The 19,023-nt window shown below is 45.0% G+C and overlaps 1 protein-coding gene across 9 annotated transcripts in view; it reads left to right on the top strand.

The window, feature by feature from the left end:
- Positions 1-19,023, top strand: part of DEPDC5 (DEP domain containing 5, GATOR1 subcomplex subunit) — a 40,021-nt gene that overhangs the window by 19,579 nt on the left and 1,419 nt on the right. For 6 of the 9 annotated variants that reach the window (XM_083873764.1, XM_083873757.1, XM_083873759.1 and 3 more), the window contains 16 exons: positions 312-472; positions 854-971; positions 1,131-1,298; positions 2,124-2,343; positions 3,157-3,290; positions 3,639-3,747; positions 6,446-6,508; positions 8,093-8,244; positions 9,007-9,084; positions 9,515-9,647; positions 10,500-10,608; positions 11,194-11,418; positions 15,247-15,416; positions 16,360-16,531; positions 17,557-17,617; positions 18,754-18,836. In XM_083873764.1, coding sequence (XP_083729890.1) covers positions 312-472; positions 854-971; positions 1,131-1,298; positions 2,124-2,343; positions 3,157-3,290; positions 3,639-3,747; positions 6,446-6,508; positions 8,093-8,244; positions 9,007-9,084; positions 9,515-9,647; positions 10,500-10,608; positions 11,194-11,418; positions 15,247-15,416; positions 16,360-16,531; positions 17,557-17,617; positions 18,754-18,836 — 2,156 coding nt within the window. The remainder of the gene's footprint in view (positions 1-311; positions 473-853; positions 972-1,130; positions 1,299-2,123; positions 2,344-3,156; positions 3,291-3,638; positions 3,748-6,445; positions 6,509-8,092; positions 8,245-9,006; positions 9,085-9,514; positions 9,648-10,499; positions 10,609-11,193; positions 11,419-15,246; positions 15,417-16,359; positions 16,532-17,556; positions 17,618-18,753; positions 18,837-19,023) is intronic. The other 3 variants (XM_083873758.1, XM_083873760.1, XM_083873761.1) reach the window with 3 other exon arrangements.

Raw genomic sequence — 19,023 nt, 5'->3', positions numbered from 1 at the left:
GCCCATTGGCATTCTGAGCTCCCCTGAACATGTACAAACTGCACTGAGGCTGCCTGCAAAGTGCTGAAAAAGTCATCTTTGAGGGATTTATTGTTTCACTAGTGCTGTAGGCAAATTTGTTACTAGTTGCCAAAATGCTTTTAAAGGCAACAGTAAATATTGCCAGCCAGTTAATTGCCCTGTGTCAAAAGGTGCCCCTTTCCCTCCTGCTCCCTCAGGCAGGTGTTCCCAGGCACAGGGCTCCAGAGCAGAGCTGAGAATAGCTGTGTGGTCAGCTTCCTTATTCTAGTCTGCTTAACCTTTGTGTCCAGGAGGGATGAGGAAGGAGTGCAGATGACAGCCCAGCAGGTGTTTGAGGAGTTTATTTGCCAGCGTCTCATGCAAGGCTATCAGATTATTGTGCAGTCCAAACCACAGAAACCAGCCCCAGCTGTGCCACCCCCCCTCAGCAGCAGCCCCCTCTACAGCAGAGGTGAGTGACCTGGCCTGGACAAGTCAGGCTTTTCTTCTTCCTCCTGCCACTCCCAGCAACCTCCAGTTAGGCACTAGTTGCTCAACACTTTATGTTGGCTATTCTTTGGTGGTTCTGCCCAGGGAAGCTCTAAAAAGGTGGTGTATGAATCCCAAGTGCTCTTCTTTGCTTATGTTATCGGCAAATCTTAACTGTAAGAGCAAAAAACTCCTCGTGCAACTGCTCCCTAAAAATGTGGCCTGAAAGCTGGATTTTAGCTTGTGCTGAGTTTAGAAGCCCACTTCTGGACTTCACTTCTGGAGTCTCTTTCCATAGGCACAGTTTGTTGACAAAGCTCTGAGTACTGCAGTAAACTAAAAGGGTTTTCCTTTTAACAACTAGGTCTTGTGTCAAGAAATAGGCCCGAGGAAGAGGATCAGTACTGGCTGAGCATGGGCCGTACTTTCCACAAAGTCACCTTAAAAGACAAGATAATTACTGTGACTCGGTACCTGCCAAAGTGAGTATCTCTCTGCTTGAGCAGTTTGCTGTCAGTGTTCAGATGAACACTCTTCTCCAGCTCTGTGCTTGCTTGAAAGAACACCTTTCTTTTTAGGAGAAGAAAGAGAAGCAGCAGTACCAATAATACTGAGATTAATGCTTGTATTTGATCTTTTAGGTATCCATATGAATCTGCTCAGATAAACTACACCTACAGCTTGTGCCCCTCTCACTCTGACTCTGAATTTGTCTCTTGCTGGGTAGAATTTTCCCATGAGAGACTAGAAGAGTACAAGTGGAATTACTTGGATCAGTATATCTGCTCTGCTGGCTCAGAGGATTTCAGGTGAGAGCTCCTTTTCCATCCAGACTGTTCTGTGTCCTAATTGCCTCTTTTCCTTTATGACCTAAAATTTCATCATTGAGTTCAAGCCAGGAATGCTCAGTACTCCAGGGGGAATATCTGGCCTGCTTTCACTGTCAGCTCCCAGCAGCTGTTGCCTTATGGGAACCTTGCTGCATTATCTGACCTTTGATACAGACTCCTGATCTCAAAATTCACCATGAACTTCTTTTTTCCTCTGCTACAAATGCAAAGAAATAAGATGGCATTTTGTACCACGCAGATGCTTTTCTTGGCTTCTTACTGATTTCTGGATTTGACTCAAAACTTCCATTTATTTTGAAGCTGTTGTAGGTTTGCTTGAGTGCTGGGCTTGACTGCAGTTCTACTCCTAAGCTGTGGAGCAAGTCCTTACCAGAAATGTGGAATATCTCCACTAGTATCAATAGCTTTTTTGATGTCTTCTCTCCACACAACCAGTCTTTATCATCTTTTCTTTTCAGGTCTCAGTCAAAATACCTCCTACGCTAATGTGCACCTTGAAAATTCCTTTCTGCTTGCATATTTTTAGAGAAAAAGCTTTTGGGGCCTATGTTTTACAGAAAAGAAAGCATAGCTCTGTGTGACAATGACTCTGAGGGGGATAGCCTTGGTGCCAGTGGTATTCAAATTGCTGACCATTCCTTTGCTATTCCTCTGCCTCAGGAATAGCAGCGAGGTGGTCACTGCACTCACTGAAATGTGCAGCAGGTAGATTTGTATTGTAAATTCTGGAAAACCCTTCCCAGCAAGGTGCTGACCCCTGTCCTGCCTTCCCCATTCCCGCAGCCTCATCGAGTCGCTGAAGTTCTGGAGGACGCGGTTCCTGCTGCTGCCCGCCTGCATCAGCGCCACCAAGCGCATCATGGAGGGGGAGGCGCACTGCGACGTGTACGGGGACAAGCCCCGCTCGGACGAGGAGGAGTGGCAGCTCCTCGACGGCTTCATCCGCTTCGTGGAGGGCTTGAACCGCATCCGCCGCCGCCACCGCTCCGACCGCATGATCCGAGTGAGTCCCGCTGGGGCTGGGCGTGACCTGAGCCGCTAATGAGGCGGTAAAGAGCCCACCCAGGCAGGCTGTGTCCCTGTAATCCATCCCTGAAGGACAGTGCTGAGCCCTGTGCTGTGTCAGCTTTCACACTGTGGGGCTCGGTAACAGTTTGAGGGAAATTTCCCTGGGATGAGCATCCCTCCCGTGCTGCTGTGGCTGGAACCAGGCTCAGGGCAGTTCTTGCTCAGGGACAAGCCAGGCTCTCCTGCACTGGCACTGCTCTGTTTTGTACCGTGGCCAGTCTGCTCTTACCCACGAGCCTGATGCCTCCTCTCTGCAGGTGTGCTCTGCCCTGTGCTGCAGGTGGGCTTGGCCTGGGTGCCCCACTCTGCCTGGTGGTGCAGACAGCTCAGCCAGAGGGGTCTGAGCTGGCTGAGTTGGTCACTTGTGGGTTAACCTGGATTGGTTCTGTGCTGCAGATTCAGGAGAAGGATTGGGAAAAGAGAAACATGTGAGTGAATTTTTTGGTAAACAGTAATTTCCAGAGGCTAAAGGGAAGCTGGATGATGTGTATTAAATTCTGTTCCCATTCTCACAGTAAATGGGGTAATTTATTTTGAAGCAAATTCACCTTTTCCAGAATAACAAACATTTTATTTTCACAATAACATCCACACAAGACACTAGGCTATTCCACTTCTTGTGTACCAATGGTTTGACTCCCTTTTTGAAGTGTGCTTAATGAAGCCCTGCTGATGTGAGGTGATGTGTTCTTGCTTACTGGTTAAGCCTAGCTTGACTAAGTCTGTGCTTCCATTTTTTCTTTGTTAGAAAGGGTCTGCCATGAAAGGCTTGCAGCTTGCTGGTCCAATTCCCACTCACTCTCTGGAACAATCTGGGCCTCCCATTGGGAAAAAAGGAACCTCAGCACTGTCAGCTCTGCTGCAGATGGAAGCCAGTCAGAAGTGAGTCTCTAAAGGCTGTGTGAAGAGCCTGGAACATCCTTCCTGCATACTGCTCCTGGGCTGGCTAAAGCACATTTGGGGAACTTTGCCTCATGTTGTGTTAAATACATCAGAGATTAATATTTTTAGTGCTAACTTAGTATTACACATGCATAATAAAACCGAGTTCAAGGGTCCATGTTGTTTGTGGGGGTAAAAGATACTTGTGGAATGTTGGATCTGTGCCTCAGTGTGTGGGAAAGCAAATATCTGAAAATACAGCAGTACCCCTCTGCAACAGTTGCCTTTGGGGGGAAGCTGACACAAAGTATGTTTGAATAAACTCTGTATTCCTTCCTTTTCTCTCAGGACCCTGGGGGAGCAGCAAGCAGCGATGCTTTCTGGGAAGAGCTCTGGCCAGCCTTCAGAGAGTGGGAACATTGCTATCACACCCACCTATATGGACAGCCCTCGGAAGGTAAGGGCTTCCTGGGCTTCCTTGAGCTGCTGTTTCTACATAAGAATTCCTCAAATAATCAAAGGTTATTTCTCTGAGCACTTGGCTACATCATATCACATCTTACTGTCTAATCTAGTAAGGGCTGCTCCTGTACTGGCCTTTATGCAAGGGCAGAGGAATTCAATTCTGTAAGTGTGACAGTGATGTGGAATCCCTGGGATGCCATCTCAGCATTTTGCTGATCTACGTGCTGTTTGCTAATTAGTGCACTTCCTCTGCTGGTAGCACATTTCATTTCAGTCATGGCTTGACTGTTGGGTGTAGCAGTGCAGTGCTGTGTGCATCTGTGTGCAGGCTGTCTTGGAGAGCAGAACCAGCCTCTAGATTGTGACTGTGTGAACACTGAGTGGGATTTTAACAGCAGGAACTTGAGTCTCTTGCCTCTGTTCAGAGGAGGGGGTGTGTTCCTGAGAAGTGATTTAGATGGCATTCCTTCACTGGCTGGACTCCAGGCTGGAGAAAGTGATCTTCCTGGAGCTCTCTTGAGACACTTAAAGAAAAGACTGTGCTTCCCTCAGCCTTTCTGTCAACTGTCCTGTGAGACCCAGGAGAGCAGGAACTCTGCCTCCAAGTCCAACCAGAAATATTTGATTATTTTTCTGTGCTCTGACTTGAAGGTCTTTCAACAGAAGTAAGAAACTGAATAGGAGACTTAAATGTGACCTGTCTTCTGTTTCAACAGTTCAAATATTGCAAAGAAAAAGTTCTTAGATTCACCCCTATCAACCACTTCTCTCAGCATTTTTCTCTAAGCACCTCATGTTTCTACATCCACTGTTTTGTGCCACCACCAGGAACAAGTGGTGTGTTATCCTGGAGACCTAGCTATTGAAAATTGAAGTGGTAGAGTAACTGTGACCATCTTAGTACTAAACACTTACTGGTGGTATTAGAGTTTGGAGAGCACAGCTCAGAGTCTGGAGCAGGATGTGCTAGGCCTGGGAACAGTAGGTGCTCAAACTGACTTGAGGTGTTTGTGCAAACTTCCACATCATAATTCAGGCTTTGCATGCTTCTCTTCTACCATTTTGAAAAGTCATCTTCTCTCTTTAAGTACAGAAATCTTAGATGTCCCTTTCTACCAGTAGAACTGGTGAAAATTCCATGTGAGATACAGGAGGGAAGAATGTTGTGTCCAGTTGTTCTGTGTGGCAGGGTGGGGAAAAGGCAAAGTGGGCTTCCCTAGCAGTGGTACAGGAGTGTGCTGGGACCAAATGAGCAGACTTTGTGCTACCAGAAAATGCCATCGTGAGTAATGTTAAAAGTAACGTTCAAAAGCCTCTCTGGAAGGCTGGCTGGAGACTCTGGAGGAGTGCGTTATCAACTGAAGGCCTTTCATGCTGCAGCAGTAAACACTCCTGTAAATATTTACACACAGGCACTGGGAGATAAGCAGTTGGAATCTTCTAATTGACGGCTCATGCCTGTTGGAAAGATGCCAGTGGGCAGGCAGCATTCAGCAGCCTGTGCCTTGCCCTGCAGGGCTCCTCAGCACAGGGAAGTCTGGCTTTCCACACACTTGTAGCCAGAGAACTGACAAATTATCACAGCTGTGAGCTCTGCCAGCAGCCAAGGGAGCAAGTGCTTTTCTAAGATGCTTTTCAGTGCTCAAGTTATTCCAGACCAAAACTAAGCCACTGGCTTCACTTTACTTTGTTTCAGAGTAGAATTGCCAAGTCACTTCAGCCAGTTATTGGGCTGAAGTGTGGTTTTAACCCAGTGAGTTCATGATCTGTTGGGGAAGTCTTTGCCCTTATGGATCCAGGGCTCTTGGCTCTGCTTCTGCACTATGTAAATTGCCAGTCATGTAACCCTGGCATTGATTCTTTCCAGAAAATGTTTTATATGCACCTACCAAGGTAAGCATCATCTTAACTGCAGGCTAGACAAAAATATTTTGCCAAGGGAACAGAATAAAGAATTGCAAATAGGGAATGAAAATCTAGATGAGTTCCACTGCATTGTCTTATGTGATAAGAGAATCTTGACACATCTTTGAATAGCAGCTGGGGATAAATTCACCAGGGTTTAGAAGTAGGCAGGAACACAGCACAGGCAGTGTCTGTTTAATTTTGCATGAAGTATTAAACACAGTGTTGGAAGGATCTTTGTGATGAGTCTTTCTTCCCTTTCCTTTGCACCATACCAGACCTGCATTTAAGAGGAAGAGGACGCTTCCTGAAAAGAGCTCCTTTGCCTCTCCCTCTTTTTTGTTTGAATGTCAACAGATTAGAAAAAAAAACCCTGTCCTTCTTTGGATATTTGTCATTACACCTGTGGTTTCTGTATTTCAGTTTTGTATTTGGGATGGCAGCCCCCATACTTCAGAGCTCAAGACTTTCTCCTTTGAAGTATGGAGGGAAGGCTGCAGTTTCAGTTGGCTTCTGATCAGTGTGGGTTTCAAAATTCTGGGAAAGCATCTGTGCCCAGGAAGAGCAATGTCTTGTTACAAAGAGAGAAAGTAAAGATGTGTGCGAGTAATTCCTGATGCTGTGCATTCTGCTGCATCTGACCTTCCGGGTCTGGGATTTACCTTCTCCTCATACTTTCTCTTTGTGGTCATTTCATACTTGCACAACCTTGTATTTGCTTTTCTTCAACTCCCTGTTCCTGTTGCTGTTGCCATTAATGGGCCTGCTTCCTCTGATGCCTTCAGGATGGGGCCTTCTTTATGGACTTTGTTCGCAGCCCACGCACAGCTTCAACCTTCTACTCCCAGGTTAGTTTGGAATGAGTTGTTGTCATCTCTGGCTTTTATATCAAGGTGATGGACAGCATTTGTGTCCTGAGCTTGCCACACTGGGAAGCTGTGTTAGTTTCCAGATGCTCTCATTGAGAGTGAGATGTACGGCATTGGCAGGACAAAGTGGCATATACAACCATTTTTTTCCACCACTGAATGTTTGTGCTGTATTTTGGATGTTCATGTGCCCAGTCTCACTGTCCTTTTCAGTACTGTCTTGTCAACTACTAAAGCTGCTCTTTTTGTTTTTCAGTAAGTGCTTGTTTTCCATCTTCCCTCACTGAACAAAATGGCAACAGCTCACTTGTCTGGTTCTTGGCTAAATTTCCTCTGTGCTGTTTAATTGACAGGTGACTCTGGAGATATCCAAGTTAAATTGTGTCTTTGGATTCCTGAGCAATTGAGCCTGAAAATATATATAGTATCATCTTGGTTATACAGAGTCCTTGTGACAGAAGTCATTGGTCCACTTAACACCAGTTAGGAATTAGCAGTAGCACAGTGTGGCCATAGGAAATGCTGCTGCTTGAAGTGAGCCCTGAGGAGGGAGAAAGGCTTTTGCTGGCTCTGGGCACTGTAGAGTTGACCCTAGAGCATCTGCTGGTTTTGGCTGCCCAAAAAGGGACATCTGCCATTAGAGATTTTTGGGATGTGAGAAATGGCATAAATAAAGGACTCTTGGCTGTCAGACCTAAGTCAAGCTCCCACCTTTGTGATTTTTAGCTGTGTATGTGCTGTGGATTCATCACGGCAGAGCAGCCCCCATATTTACACCAGCTTGAGTTAGAGTTACTCTGCTGTTCGTGTTCTCTCCCCCACCTCTCCAGCTTTTATGTAATGTGCCTTTACTAAACCATACGTGTTAATGACAGATGGCAATTACAGCCTGTACTTAGCTGAATCCTTCAGCATTCATGCTCTTTCTGAAATGATTTTATGTTAATTTGGTGAACTATTCAGTCTACCATTGGAATAGTGTGAGTGTTCCTGCGGGAGGAAAGTGTTCCTGTTGTCTTGGCGACATAGGTGTGGGTGGGTGTCAACCAGCCTTCTCATACTGCCCTGAGAAAGGAGGGAAGAAGATGAGCTGATTTTTTTTGGGCATTATGAAACTTGAATTCGTGTGATACATTTGCATATTTTTGAGAGTTAGACTTGAAACTATATTTGCTTTTTTGCTTGTTTTTGCTTACTACCTTCCCATAGTGATAAAGTGTTCTGTTCTGTCTATTGTGTGCTTATAATCAGGGTTGTTCCCTTGGGTTGAAAATGTCAGGTTTGGAGTGTTGCTGGTTTACCAGTAGTTTTCTCAATCTAATTGTTACTGGGTTGGTGATCTTCATCCTTATTTGGGTCTGAATTTGTTGTTTGTCAGGAGCTCTGTAGTGATGACAGAATAAGACTGTATTTATCCCTTCTGCATATGCTTGTGCTTCCTTAGAGTATTGCTTGTTGTTGACTAACTTGGGCTGAGGCACGGATGGTGTGGGGAGGGGAGAAGATGGGAAATTGATTACATGACTAATTTCATGGAGATGTTGCTGTGTTTATTCCTCCCAGGTCTCTATTGATCAATCAGTTCCTGCTACCTTAGATGGCAGCACCTTGCTACCCATGGGGCAGGGCCCTGACAGGGGCAGCACCCAGACCCTGGGGAGCACCCAGAACGCTGCAGAGCCGGGATACAGCTCAGCTGCTGCTGCAGAGGGCAGGTAGGGAAGGCACAGCAGTACTCTGCTGCAGAGCTCTTCAATTCCAGCCCCTTTCTGGTGTCAGGGAATGGGCACTTAAACAGGAGCCTGGGAACAGGCTGTGCTGTGCCTGTCAGCACGAGCAGGCACTTGTCACAAGACCTTACTGCAGCATTTCCACGTGCACACAGAGTGGTAGTAAAATAAGCCCTGCAACCCAGTTTTCCAGAATTAAATGAACACAAGGCCTGATTTCTCCACCCACAAGAAGGGCTTCATTCTTCAAGAAATGAAGAAATTCCATTTCTGAAATCTGCTAGTAGGAAACCAGGCTTTGAACTGGCATTTCTGTCTGCTTTGGCAAGGGCTGGGGGCCTGCAGGTCTGATTGGATTGAGTAGGTTGATGAAATCCAAGAGGTTCTAACCTGGAAGCAAGAGACTAGGGAGGAAGTAATCTTGAAAATAAATTTCATTAGCACCTGTTTCCTGTGGTTGTATATTACAGTAAAAAAAAAAAATAGCCAGCTTCAAAAATGTTTGCTCTCAATTGCTGCTGAGTACAGCTGGATCTGACATATTGTGCATTGGGTCCATATAGGAAAGTCCTGGTGACCTCAGGGGGGAAATACTCATCTGATGCTTTTAGTTGTCCTTCTTGAGATGAAAAAGGAAATAAATGTGGCAAAGTCATTGAGAAGAGAGGGTAATTTTCTTAAGAATACATATTTGAACAAATCTGGCAGCTTCTTTGATTTTTGAACATGCTTCTGTTTACTGCCCAGCTCTCAGCAGTGTTCGACAAGTGCTCTGACTTCCTCCTCCACTTTGGTAGAGATTCTTGAAGCCATGAAACACCCCACGTAAGTTTTTAATATAAATATGCTTAACATCTGATGAGATGTTTAACAGGAGGACATAAGATGTAGAGTCACTCAAAGGAGAGCCCCATGTCAGCTGTTGAAGAGTTTTAAACTTCCTTTTGTTATTCCAGACTCTCTAATAAGGAATTTTATAGAAATTGAGATACAAGCAAAGACTTGAATTATTAGAGTCCCAGAATTTTGTCAAATCAAGAATTCCCAGTAAGTCATTAAGTGCTGTCAGTGTCAGCTCTTCATCTTGTTCCCAAAAGCCAATGAGACATCTCTCCAGGGGCCCTGTGCATTTCTTGTCCTGTATTCTATCCTCCCCCACCATTTTTTTCTTTCCCCCAGCAGTGATTTTTGTCTATGTTACCTAAAAGAGCTCTCAATCAGCCTATGTTAACACATGTGACTTGCTGTGCTCCAGCACAGGGATCCAGCTGCTCTCTGAACAGAAGGGCCTTTCCCCCTACTGCTTCATCAGTGCGGAAGTTGTGCACTGGCTGGTGAATAACGTGGAAGGGGTGCACACCCAGGCCATGGCCATTGACATAATGCAGGTAAGGAAACTCTCCAGGAGCATATGGAGGGCCAGAAATGCCTCACTCTCTGAAGAAAGTAAAGTTTTAGAGTAAAGCATAACAATCATTTCTGTTACTTATTAAAATCTTGTTATGGATGAGTATTGAAAGCAGTGCTCAACAGCATATGAGGTAATGATGACATTTTTTGGATTTCCTATCACAATACAGCAATATATTCTTTAGTGTGTATTTCCTATTTAATATGTTGTGGTTTTTTTCTACTTACATGATGATGGTTCTGTTTATAAGCTCCAATTAGCTGGTACTTACCAAGTACTCTGCACTGTGTTGACATTGAGGCACTAGGCTGTGATGTGGTTTTCCTTTCTGATAATTAGTTACTAAAGTTGTAATAAAACCAGCATATGACCTTTCTGTTACAGATGCCAAACCAGACACACTTTATGCAGGAACACTGCTTGTATTCATCAAGGGATTTTTCTGTATTGAACTGTGTCAGGGACAGAAGGTTGGAAATGTTCTGGAGTTCATTCCTCTGCTGAGATCCCATATCAATTAACAGAGAACTTAGAATGTTTCCAAACGCTTACCTTCTATAAATCCATCTATAAAACCAGAGCAGGGTATGGGAGGGAGACAGACATCTGTGGAAAGGTCAAATGTAATTTCTCACGGAGATAAGAAATTGCTACATTTACTGAATATCAAGAGATAACTTTCTGGTATTCTTGTTAGACACATATCTGGACAAAAAGATGTCAAGGAAAAGAAAATTACTTCCTAATGTTCTCTAGCAACCTTTTTGTGTAACTGGAAGTGTGATTTCTTTTTTATTGCTTTGCTCTGTTCTTTCTTTTACTTGTTCAGAAAATGTTAGAAGAGCAGCTTATTGTCCATGCAGCTGGAGAAGCTTTACGAACCTTTATTTATGGCTTTTACTTTTACAAGATTGTTGTGGACAAAGAACCAGACCGAGGTCAGCATTGTTATTGCAAGACTTTCCTCACTATCCCTTTGCATAATCACTGGGGTGATCATGATTCTTAGGGGTGATGAAGCAGGAATGCATTTTGGGAGCAACCAAAACCACTGATCTCAAGAGTCTGAGAAATTCAGCCTTTTAGTTAAGGGAAAAAAAACCCAGAGCTCTGTCTGTGCTCTGTTGTGAGCTGGGAAGACTGAGGCTTAGCAGGCCTGCACCCATGGGGATGAGAAGTGTGCCTCAGTGTCCTCCTTGCCTTCCATTTAACACCAGCTAGGGAAAGAGTGTGTTCCTGCAGCATGTGGGTATTACACATGTGTAGCTCTCCTTTTCCCTTCAGCTGGGATTATGTCCATTTTACTGTTTAACTAATTTGCAGCCCTTGAATGAGTGATAAACGCCTTCAGATTGCTCTCATGCAGTCTGGATTTTCCAGGAATTATAGTTTCTTGTAGAGAAATTGAGTGTGGAAGTTTTTTCTTACAAAAACGTAAAACAGCTTTTATCCTGCCTCTTTCTCACCAAGAACTACTTTCCTGAGCCTTGTTTCTAACCGGCTTTGCCCTTCCCCTTGCACAGTAGGGCTGCAGCAGCCTGCCATGTGGCACACAGCTGCCGTGGATGACTTCTCAGCCTTCCAGAGGAAATGGTTTGAGGTGGCCTTTGTGGCAGAAGAGCTCCTGCACTCGGAGATCCCGGCGTTCTTCCTGCCTTGGCTGCCCAGCCGCCCCGCCTCCTATGCAAGTAGGCACAGTTCCTTTAGCCGCAGTTTCGGAGGACGGAGCCAGGCAGCTGCACTCTTAGGTAGATGCACAGCACAGGTGACAGCTGGGGAAGTTCCAGGGGATAATTTGAAAGGGGAAGAGCAGCCAACCAAGGGTATGATCTCACGTGGACCAGCAGTAAAGCTGCAAATTTCATGCTGGCCTTACAGTGTCTTGCACGTGGACCCATTCGCATATGCTGGAGGTGTGTTTCACTGGCTGGGCAGGAAATTTTTACTTCAGAAGTGCTGGAATACAATAAAAAGTATTTCTTAAAACAATCCTTCTTCCTGAACCTCTGGAATTTAAGGGAGGAAGATGCTTTGTCTCCTTGCAAATCCATAGAGGTTCTTCACAACTTGTAAGGAGTATGGAGAGATAAGTTGTGAGAACAGCAAAGCAGCCAAACTGTTCTTAAAATTACATATCTAATTGCTTCCTAGGGGCAAATCCACCTCACCACAGTGAGCTCCAGATGTGTTAGAAGTTTTCTGTGATGTGCTGGAGGCTTTTTAGTTAATCTGAACCAGACTCCTTACATTAATAAGTCTGTGAAGCCCAGCTGCAGACAATCCCTGTGGTATGGAAGCAGTAGGAAGATCTTGCTGCTGGGCAAGATCCCGTTAGTATCCAGTGTTCTGTGATGGGTGGAGAGTGACACTGACTGCCTCTAACAGCCCATGAAACACACTGGCTGCATGACTGACCCTGTTGCTTTGTCAGCTTCTTGTTGCATATCCAGGCCAGCCTGAGTCACTTGCTTTTGTTCTTCTTTCCTTGTTTAAGAGAAAAATCATTGCTATGGAACTGCAACTTCAGGTTTATTTAGATGCATCTGTTAAAGGGCTAGCAATTAAAGATAAAAAGAAAAAATTGCTGTTCTTCTCTTATGTATATATAACCTTCTGAAGACAAATGCCTTACTGCTGGTGTAGCATCTCTTGAACCTGAAGTCACAGTAATCCTTGAGTATTTCTGAGAGCCTTGTTTGAAGAGGAACAGCACCAGAAATGGGAAAACATTAAGGATAGAATGTCTGAACTAATGGTTAATTCCCTGAAGTCAACATATGCAGGTTATTTTCCCTGTCACACGATAAATCTGTTGCCTTGGCTAGTGTCCAACCTCATTAGCTCAGTGCCTGGCCAGAGCTGAAGCCTGAACATAGGCTGGCATGCAAGTATTGTGGAGACTGGAGGCACTGGGGCCAGATCCTCTTCATGGTTTGCTCTCTTGATCACTATTTAACCTGAGAAAACCAGTTCACATTCCTCTGTCTGTGCTCTGTTGTGAGCTGGGAAGACTGAGACATCCACCCATGGGGATTGATAGAAGTGTGCCTCAGTGTCCCCCCCACCTTCCATTTAACACCAGCCAGGGAAGGAGAGTATTCCTGCAGCATGTGGCTATTGCACACCTGTGTAGCTCTCCTTTTCCCTTCAGTTGGGATTATGTCCATTTTACTGTTTAACTAATTTGCAGCCCTTGAATGAGTGATAAATGCCTTCAGATTGCTCTCATGCAGTCTGGATTTTCCAGGAATTATAGTTTCTTGTAGAGAAATTGAGTGTGGAAGTTTTTTCTTACACAAGAACTGGTTTAAATGATGCTTCTGTGCTGTTTCTCTTCTAAACACTATTCCAAAACAACTTGAGCAGTTCATCTGAGGTAAAGAGCTTTACTAAACCCAGATGACCCCTGGTCCACGTGACTTCATTTGTTCCTCTCTTGGTCTTGATTAGGTTGTCGTTTTTATTTCTTCCCCTCCCCACCTTCCCTAAATGTCAAGCTGTGACATAAAATTGCATGCAAGCATTGGGAGCTCTGGAACAAGCTCCATGTATCTTTCAAATCTTTATCCCTCCCAATTTCCCGATCACTTGCCCAGTGACTGTCCCCTCTCCCTTCCCAGTGGAAGTCTGACCTGTGATACAGCTAATCTTGTCCCTTTGATTTGTAGCAGTGCATGCACTAGCAACTGTAGTCATGTATGTAGTGGAGTCTGTGACTGGAGAATAACCTGCCTGCTCCTCTCCGATTTGCTTAGTAAATCATTAGTTAAATACTCAATAGTAGAAGACAATTGGGAAGCAGGTGAGTCCTCTTAAAGTCTGACCTATGGAAGCCAGAGTATATTCTATTCAAATAAGCTGCTTTTAATCAGAAGCTTCTGAATTCAGACACATGGACATTTCTCATCAGTGTTGAATGTATTTTTGATTAGCTCACCTCGTTGGACTGGGTTCCTCTGGCTTTGCCTGTGGACTGTGGCTGCAGACAAGGCAGAGAGAGACAGCCCAGCCCTGACAGGGAGTCTGCACTCTCTGGGAAAAGCAACAGTCTAAGGGAGCAGGGAGCTCATTCTTCACAGTGTGCTAGTTTGGGCACACTGGGCTGTGGTGTTATCACTGACCCCTTGGCTAATGACCAACACCTACCTGAGTGAGCTGCTTTGGTTTCACAGCTTCCAGGATGTTGTTTTCCAACACACTTTGTTGCAAATTTGGCACCATGACCTCCTGACCACAAGTTTTGTGTTCACAATATTCAAAGGAGCCAGAAAAAGAAACCCTCACAGTGTTAGTCTGACAATACCAGATCAACTCAGAAATTGCAAATGACATGTTTCCCAAAGACAGAAATGGGTCTTATTTATGAAACAAAATGGGTGATATTCTTTAGTTTTTGTTGTGTTTTTTATTTTTCATGTTCCACACTGCAGTAATAGCAATGTAAAGGATTTCCTTATAACCTTGAAAGTGCCTCCAGGTAACTTGTAGGTGGGAACTTTTCCATCTACCTTGAGGAAGGATTTAATTTTTTTTTTTTAAATACCATCAAGCCATCAAATTATAAGATAATTTAAAAGCTGACCCTGTATAAAGGGGTGCACATCTACTTCAGCAAGAGATAACTACACCCATCCCTCATGCATGCAATAATGAAAAGAGCAGAAGTTTTCCTGTAGGAGCCTTGCAGCCTGTTGTTTTCTGTCAGTTTTTAACATTACAGAAATGTTAAATTATGTATTTATCTAAAGAAGAGTTGAAAGTGATGCTGTATTTCATAGCAGGACTTTGGTCTCCAAGTCAGGAGATGTGGGCTCTGTCCCCAGCCTTGCAGTCCTCTGTGTGACACCAGCCAGGTCACTTCCACTGCTGTGCTTCTCTCCCTCTCCTGCCTGATACCTGAGGGTTTCTGTCACCAGTGTGCTGGGGTGTGGGGCACAAAGGGAGCTGCACCTTGGGCACTATCCCAGCCCTTCCTGCAAAGCTCTGGGAGCTATTGCAGTGGTCAGAATGTTGCTGCATGCCTTGGCTGACTCTTGGTGCTTTTACAGAAAGTGTTGGATGTGCACTTTCAACAATGTGGTAATGTGGGATATTGATATGGGACTAAAGAAACAAGAAGTTTAACTTCTCCTTTAGCTGTGGAAAGTCCTGGAATGCTCCTGCCCCATGGAACAGCACCCTGTTGTGATTTCTGGTGGAGGCATATAGAAATATTTGGAATGTTTTGGGCATGAAGAAGCTGGTGTTGTCTAGCCATGCTTAATTATGGCACCAGTTGCCTGTTGATTAACTGCTGGATTCTTGGTTCTCTCTCCTTATTGCAGCTGAAATGTCTTTTGTCTGCTTGGGGAGGTGATTCTGTAGCACATACCCCTGACATGAGAAATAATTCAGGGTTTTTGTCTTTTGTGGTCTGGATGAGCGGCATTCTGGGACTATTCTGCTAGCCCAAAAACACCTGGGGAGGAATGGGAGGACAAATTAATTTCAAATGACTTATCTTGGTTCTTCTGTTCCCTTCATCCTGTCTGCCACCTTCTCTCTACTACCCCTTCTGAACACCCCTGGGTGCCCAGCTGCCACGGTGCCCGAGCAGCGGACGGTGACACTGGACGTGGACGTGAACAACCGCACGGACCGCCTGGAGTGGTGCAGTTGTTATTACCACGGCAATTTCTCCCTCAACGCTGCCTTTGAAATCAAGTTACACTGGATGGCAGTGACTGCAGCTGTTCTTTTTGAGATGGTGAGATCCTGGGGTTCTGGACAGCCACAGAAATGCCTGCCTGGCCTCTGTATCCCTTGGACAACTGGGGACATTGTATTAGGAAGTCTTAGGGAGAGACACAGTGGTTTTGCATCTGCCTTTATTTCCATAAGTCATTTTCCTGCTGCTTGTTAATGTTGCTGCATCTGGTCAGCATTTATCACACCATCTATAGTCATTCTGTCTGCAGGAGTGTGTTCTGCTTCCAGTGAGTTTTATGCACAGTATGCAGAGATCAGCGCAGGTCAAGGTGATAAATTTAAGTCCCCCTTAGGCAAATTTTAAGCCCCGAGCCAGGTCTTTGGGAAAAAATCTGTTTCACATTACGTTCCTTCTATCCCCAAACCTTAAAACTTTAAATCTCAGTGGAATTGCTTTCATAACAGGGCTTTTCCAGGCAATGTGTTCTGGAATGTTTTAGGGTTTTTTTTTTAACTTGCTGAAAACATTTTGAATTGAGAACATGTCACTTTTTAATTTTTAGATTAAATTTTTAGATTTCATTTTTAGATTTTTTGATTTCCCTAATGTAGCTTCTGTAAAACTTGAATTATTGAACACCAGGTTTTACCCCAGCCAGACAGCACTAGGTAGTTGGTTTTGCTTTTATTTAAAATCAATTGCACTGTTCCAGTAAAGCAGAAGTGTTTAGCCACTGGTGATAAGTAGGCTGAATCAGTTCCTGAAAAATGTCCAATTTAAAGTGCTTTCTGATTGATGGGGCACTTCAGAAAAAGGAAAGCCTGATGTCTTGTGTTTGTACTGCTTTGCTTGCAAGGACGTTGGTGTGCCTGCCATGCTGGGCCTGTGGAGAATTGAGCATGTCTGATCTATTCTTGGGAAATGAGTTGCTCTTTTGCACACAAGTGCCCCTCGTCAGCTGGCATGTGTGTTGTGATTCATTGTTTGAATTTCTCCTCAGGTTCAGGGCTGGCACCGGAAAGCCACGTCCTGTGGGTTCCTGCTGGTCCCAGTCCTGGAGGGCCCCTTTGCTTTGCCCAGTTACTTGTACGGGGACCCCCTTCGAGCTCAGCTCTTCATCCCACTCAACATCAGCTGCCTGCTGAAGGAGGGCAGTGAGCATTTGTTTGATGGTAAGAAATGGTATCCTTTTACTCCTCAGGATACTCTGTGCAGACAGGTCACTGTTGCCATGTAGCTGATGTAGAGAAGCTCCTTTACCAGCCAGCCCTGGGTGGCTGAAGGAGCTGTTTATACAGGTCAGCAGCCCCTCAGGAGGGAGGTGCTGCAGGAAGCTGTGCTGGCTGGCTGTGGGCAGCAGGAAGCACCAACACACAGGAGAGGTGGCCTCCCCAGTGATGTTTGCCCTGCACACCGTCACAGAGCCCATAGCCAGTAGCTGTTGTGTTTGACAGACTCTTGTGTCTGTTTTGCTGGTAGACCCACAGCTGCTCTGCATTTGTATCCTGTGTTTGTTTATTCTCCCCCTCCCTAAGATTGGGCTTTCACCACTGCCATCCTTCTTTTGTTGTTGCTATGGTTACTTTAATGGTTACAGTGTTTGCACATGAGATTAAGCACCAGAAACTGCAATCTTCTTTTCTGCAATGTGACCTCACCCTTTTCAGAGAGCCTGTTGTGGTAAACCTCAGGTGGAACCCCAAGATCAGAGAACTGTCTCCATGCAGAGAAAGGCAAAATGGCATTATGAAAAGGGACAATTAGCAAAAGACTCTGTTTTAAAATAGTAAATATGATATTTTCATTAACCCTTGGCTCAGTGTGCAATGAATGTGACACTGTGTACAATGAATATGACAAATCCATATGCTGTGAGATCACCATAGCCCAACTGACTGAATTAAATATTTTCAGAGCACTCTTGTGATACACAGCAGCCCACTCTTCTTCCTTTCCCCCCTTTATGTTCCTCTCCTTCATCTCAAGAGACACAAATAATAAATTCAGGGATGAGTCTGCTACTGGAGTGTACAAGGCACATCTCTAAAAGACAGCTGACAGAAAATGTGGCTGAAAGAAAGGTCTAGGGGGAAAAAAAAAAGAGTGGACGGAGGCCTCCTGAGGAGAACTGAAGTCTTAAAAAGAAGGGGAATAAAGTACCTTTACTAGATAATTGTTACCTTTTTGTTTATTTCAGGCTTTGAGCCAGAAACATACTGGGACCGAATGCATCTGCTGCAGGAAGCAATAGCACACAGGTGTGTCTGCAGTGCAGTGGGGTGACCAAACAGTTCCTGTCTCCCTGGATAATGTGGGATGTTCAGCCTGTGCTGAACAGTCACTCCTGAGTCACTGGGTTCTGTGCTGTCTGCCTCTGCAGTCTGCTTAACACAATGTAGGCTGAAATACAGCCTGGATGCCCCAAGGTGCTGCTGGGGGGGCAAGGGGCAGCTGTGTGCTGTGTCAGTCACTCCTTAGGAACTAAACTCTCCTCCTAGGGAGGGCCTTGCCTTTGGAAAGTGCCCCTTATTCTAAGTTACAAGCAGAGAGACTAAATAAGAAAAGTAAATAGATTCTTCCTGAGAAGGATCAATTATTTCTTTCTTGTGTATTTAGCACAGTCTTGAGCTGGATGACACCTGATGATTGCCAATAGGCAGGAGACTGGGGTGGGAGCTGTACTGAAGAGGTTGGGCCCAGTTTAAGAAGGAATTGTTGGAAGCTTTGGATACTATCTAGCTTTATCCCTTTGTGTGACTGAGCTACTAGTTTCTTTCATGGTGTTGCTGCCAGGGGTTTTTTTATGACGGAGAGGGCTGCCTTTTGTAATGGATTTTAGTTTCGAAATCGGCCTTCATTAGTTTAGAAAGCGGGAGAAGAACAAGTATCCTACAAACAGCAGAGAACTGCCAGGTAAGCTGCTTGAAGTTCTGCATGGAACATTGCACATCATGAAAATAATAATGTTGCAGCTTGAAACATGCCCAGGGAACGTCTCTCTGGACTATTGCTCTTCCCTCCCTCGTGTGCAGCTGCCCCATTTTGTCAGAGACTGCTTGGAGCTGCTGCTCTGGTTTCCAGCTGGAGTCAGGACAGGCCTGAGCAGTGTGGGGTGACAGGCCTGAGCAGTGTGGGGTGACAGGGCTGAGCACTGTGAGGTGACAGGGCTGAGCACTGTGAGGTGACAGGCTTTCACACCGTCTGGCAGGGGCAGAGAATATTTGGAGAGGCTCAGCTTTCTTCATGCCTTATCCTTTTGCCTTCAGGCTGTAAAAAAGGGATAGTGGAAGGATTTTCTCTGGTGCCTCTGCCTTTGGCTGAGGAATCCTACCTGGAGTGGCTCCTTTTATCTTTTTGTTTTCTTTTCTAATTCCCTTTGTTTCTATTTCTTCAGATTTGGATTTGTACAAGATAAATATTCAGCCTCTGCATTCAACTTCCCAGCAGAAAACAAGCCCCAGTATATCCATGTCACAGGTGAGCAATATTTGGGAGGCTCTGTGGCAAGGAGGAGGTTATTACAAACAAGAGAACCATTTTACATGTGGTTTGTGTTTTGTGTCAGTGATGTTGGTGCTGTTCTGTCCCAAACCAGACAACAAGTAGGTGTGTCAGACACCACAAAGCAGAAAACTGGAGGGGGCAGTATGAAAAGCACAAAGTG

The sequence above is a fragment of the Zosterops lateralis genome (assembly GCF_965231275.1).
Source record: "Zosterops lateralis genome assembly, chromosome: 17".
NCBI lineage: Eukaryota > Metazoa > Chordata > Aves > Passeriformes > Zosteropidae > Zosterops > Zosterops lateralis.
This window is presented reverse-complemented; position numbering and strand designations above follow the sequence as displayed.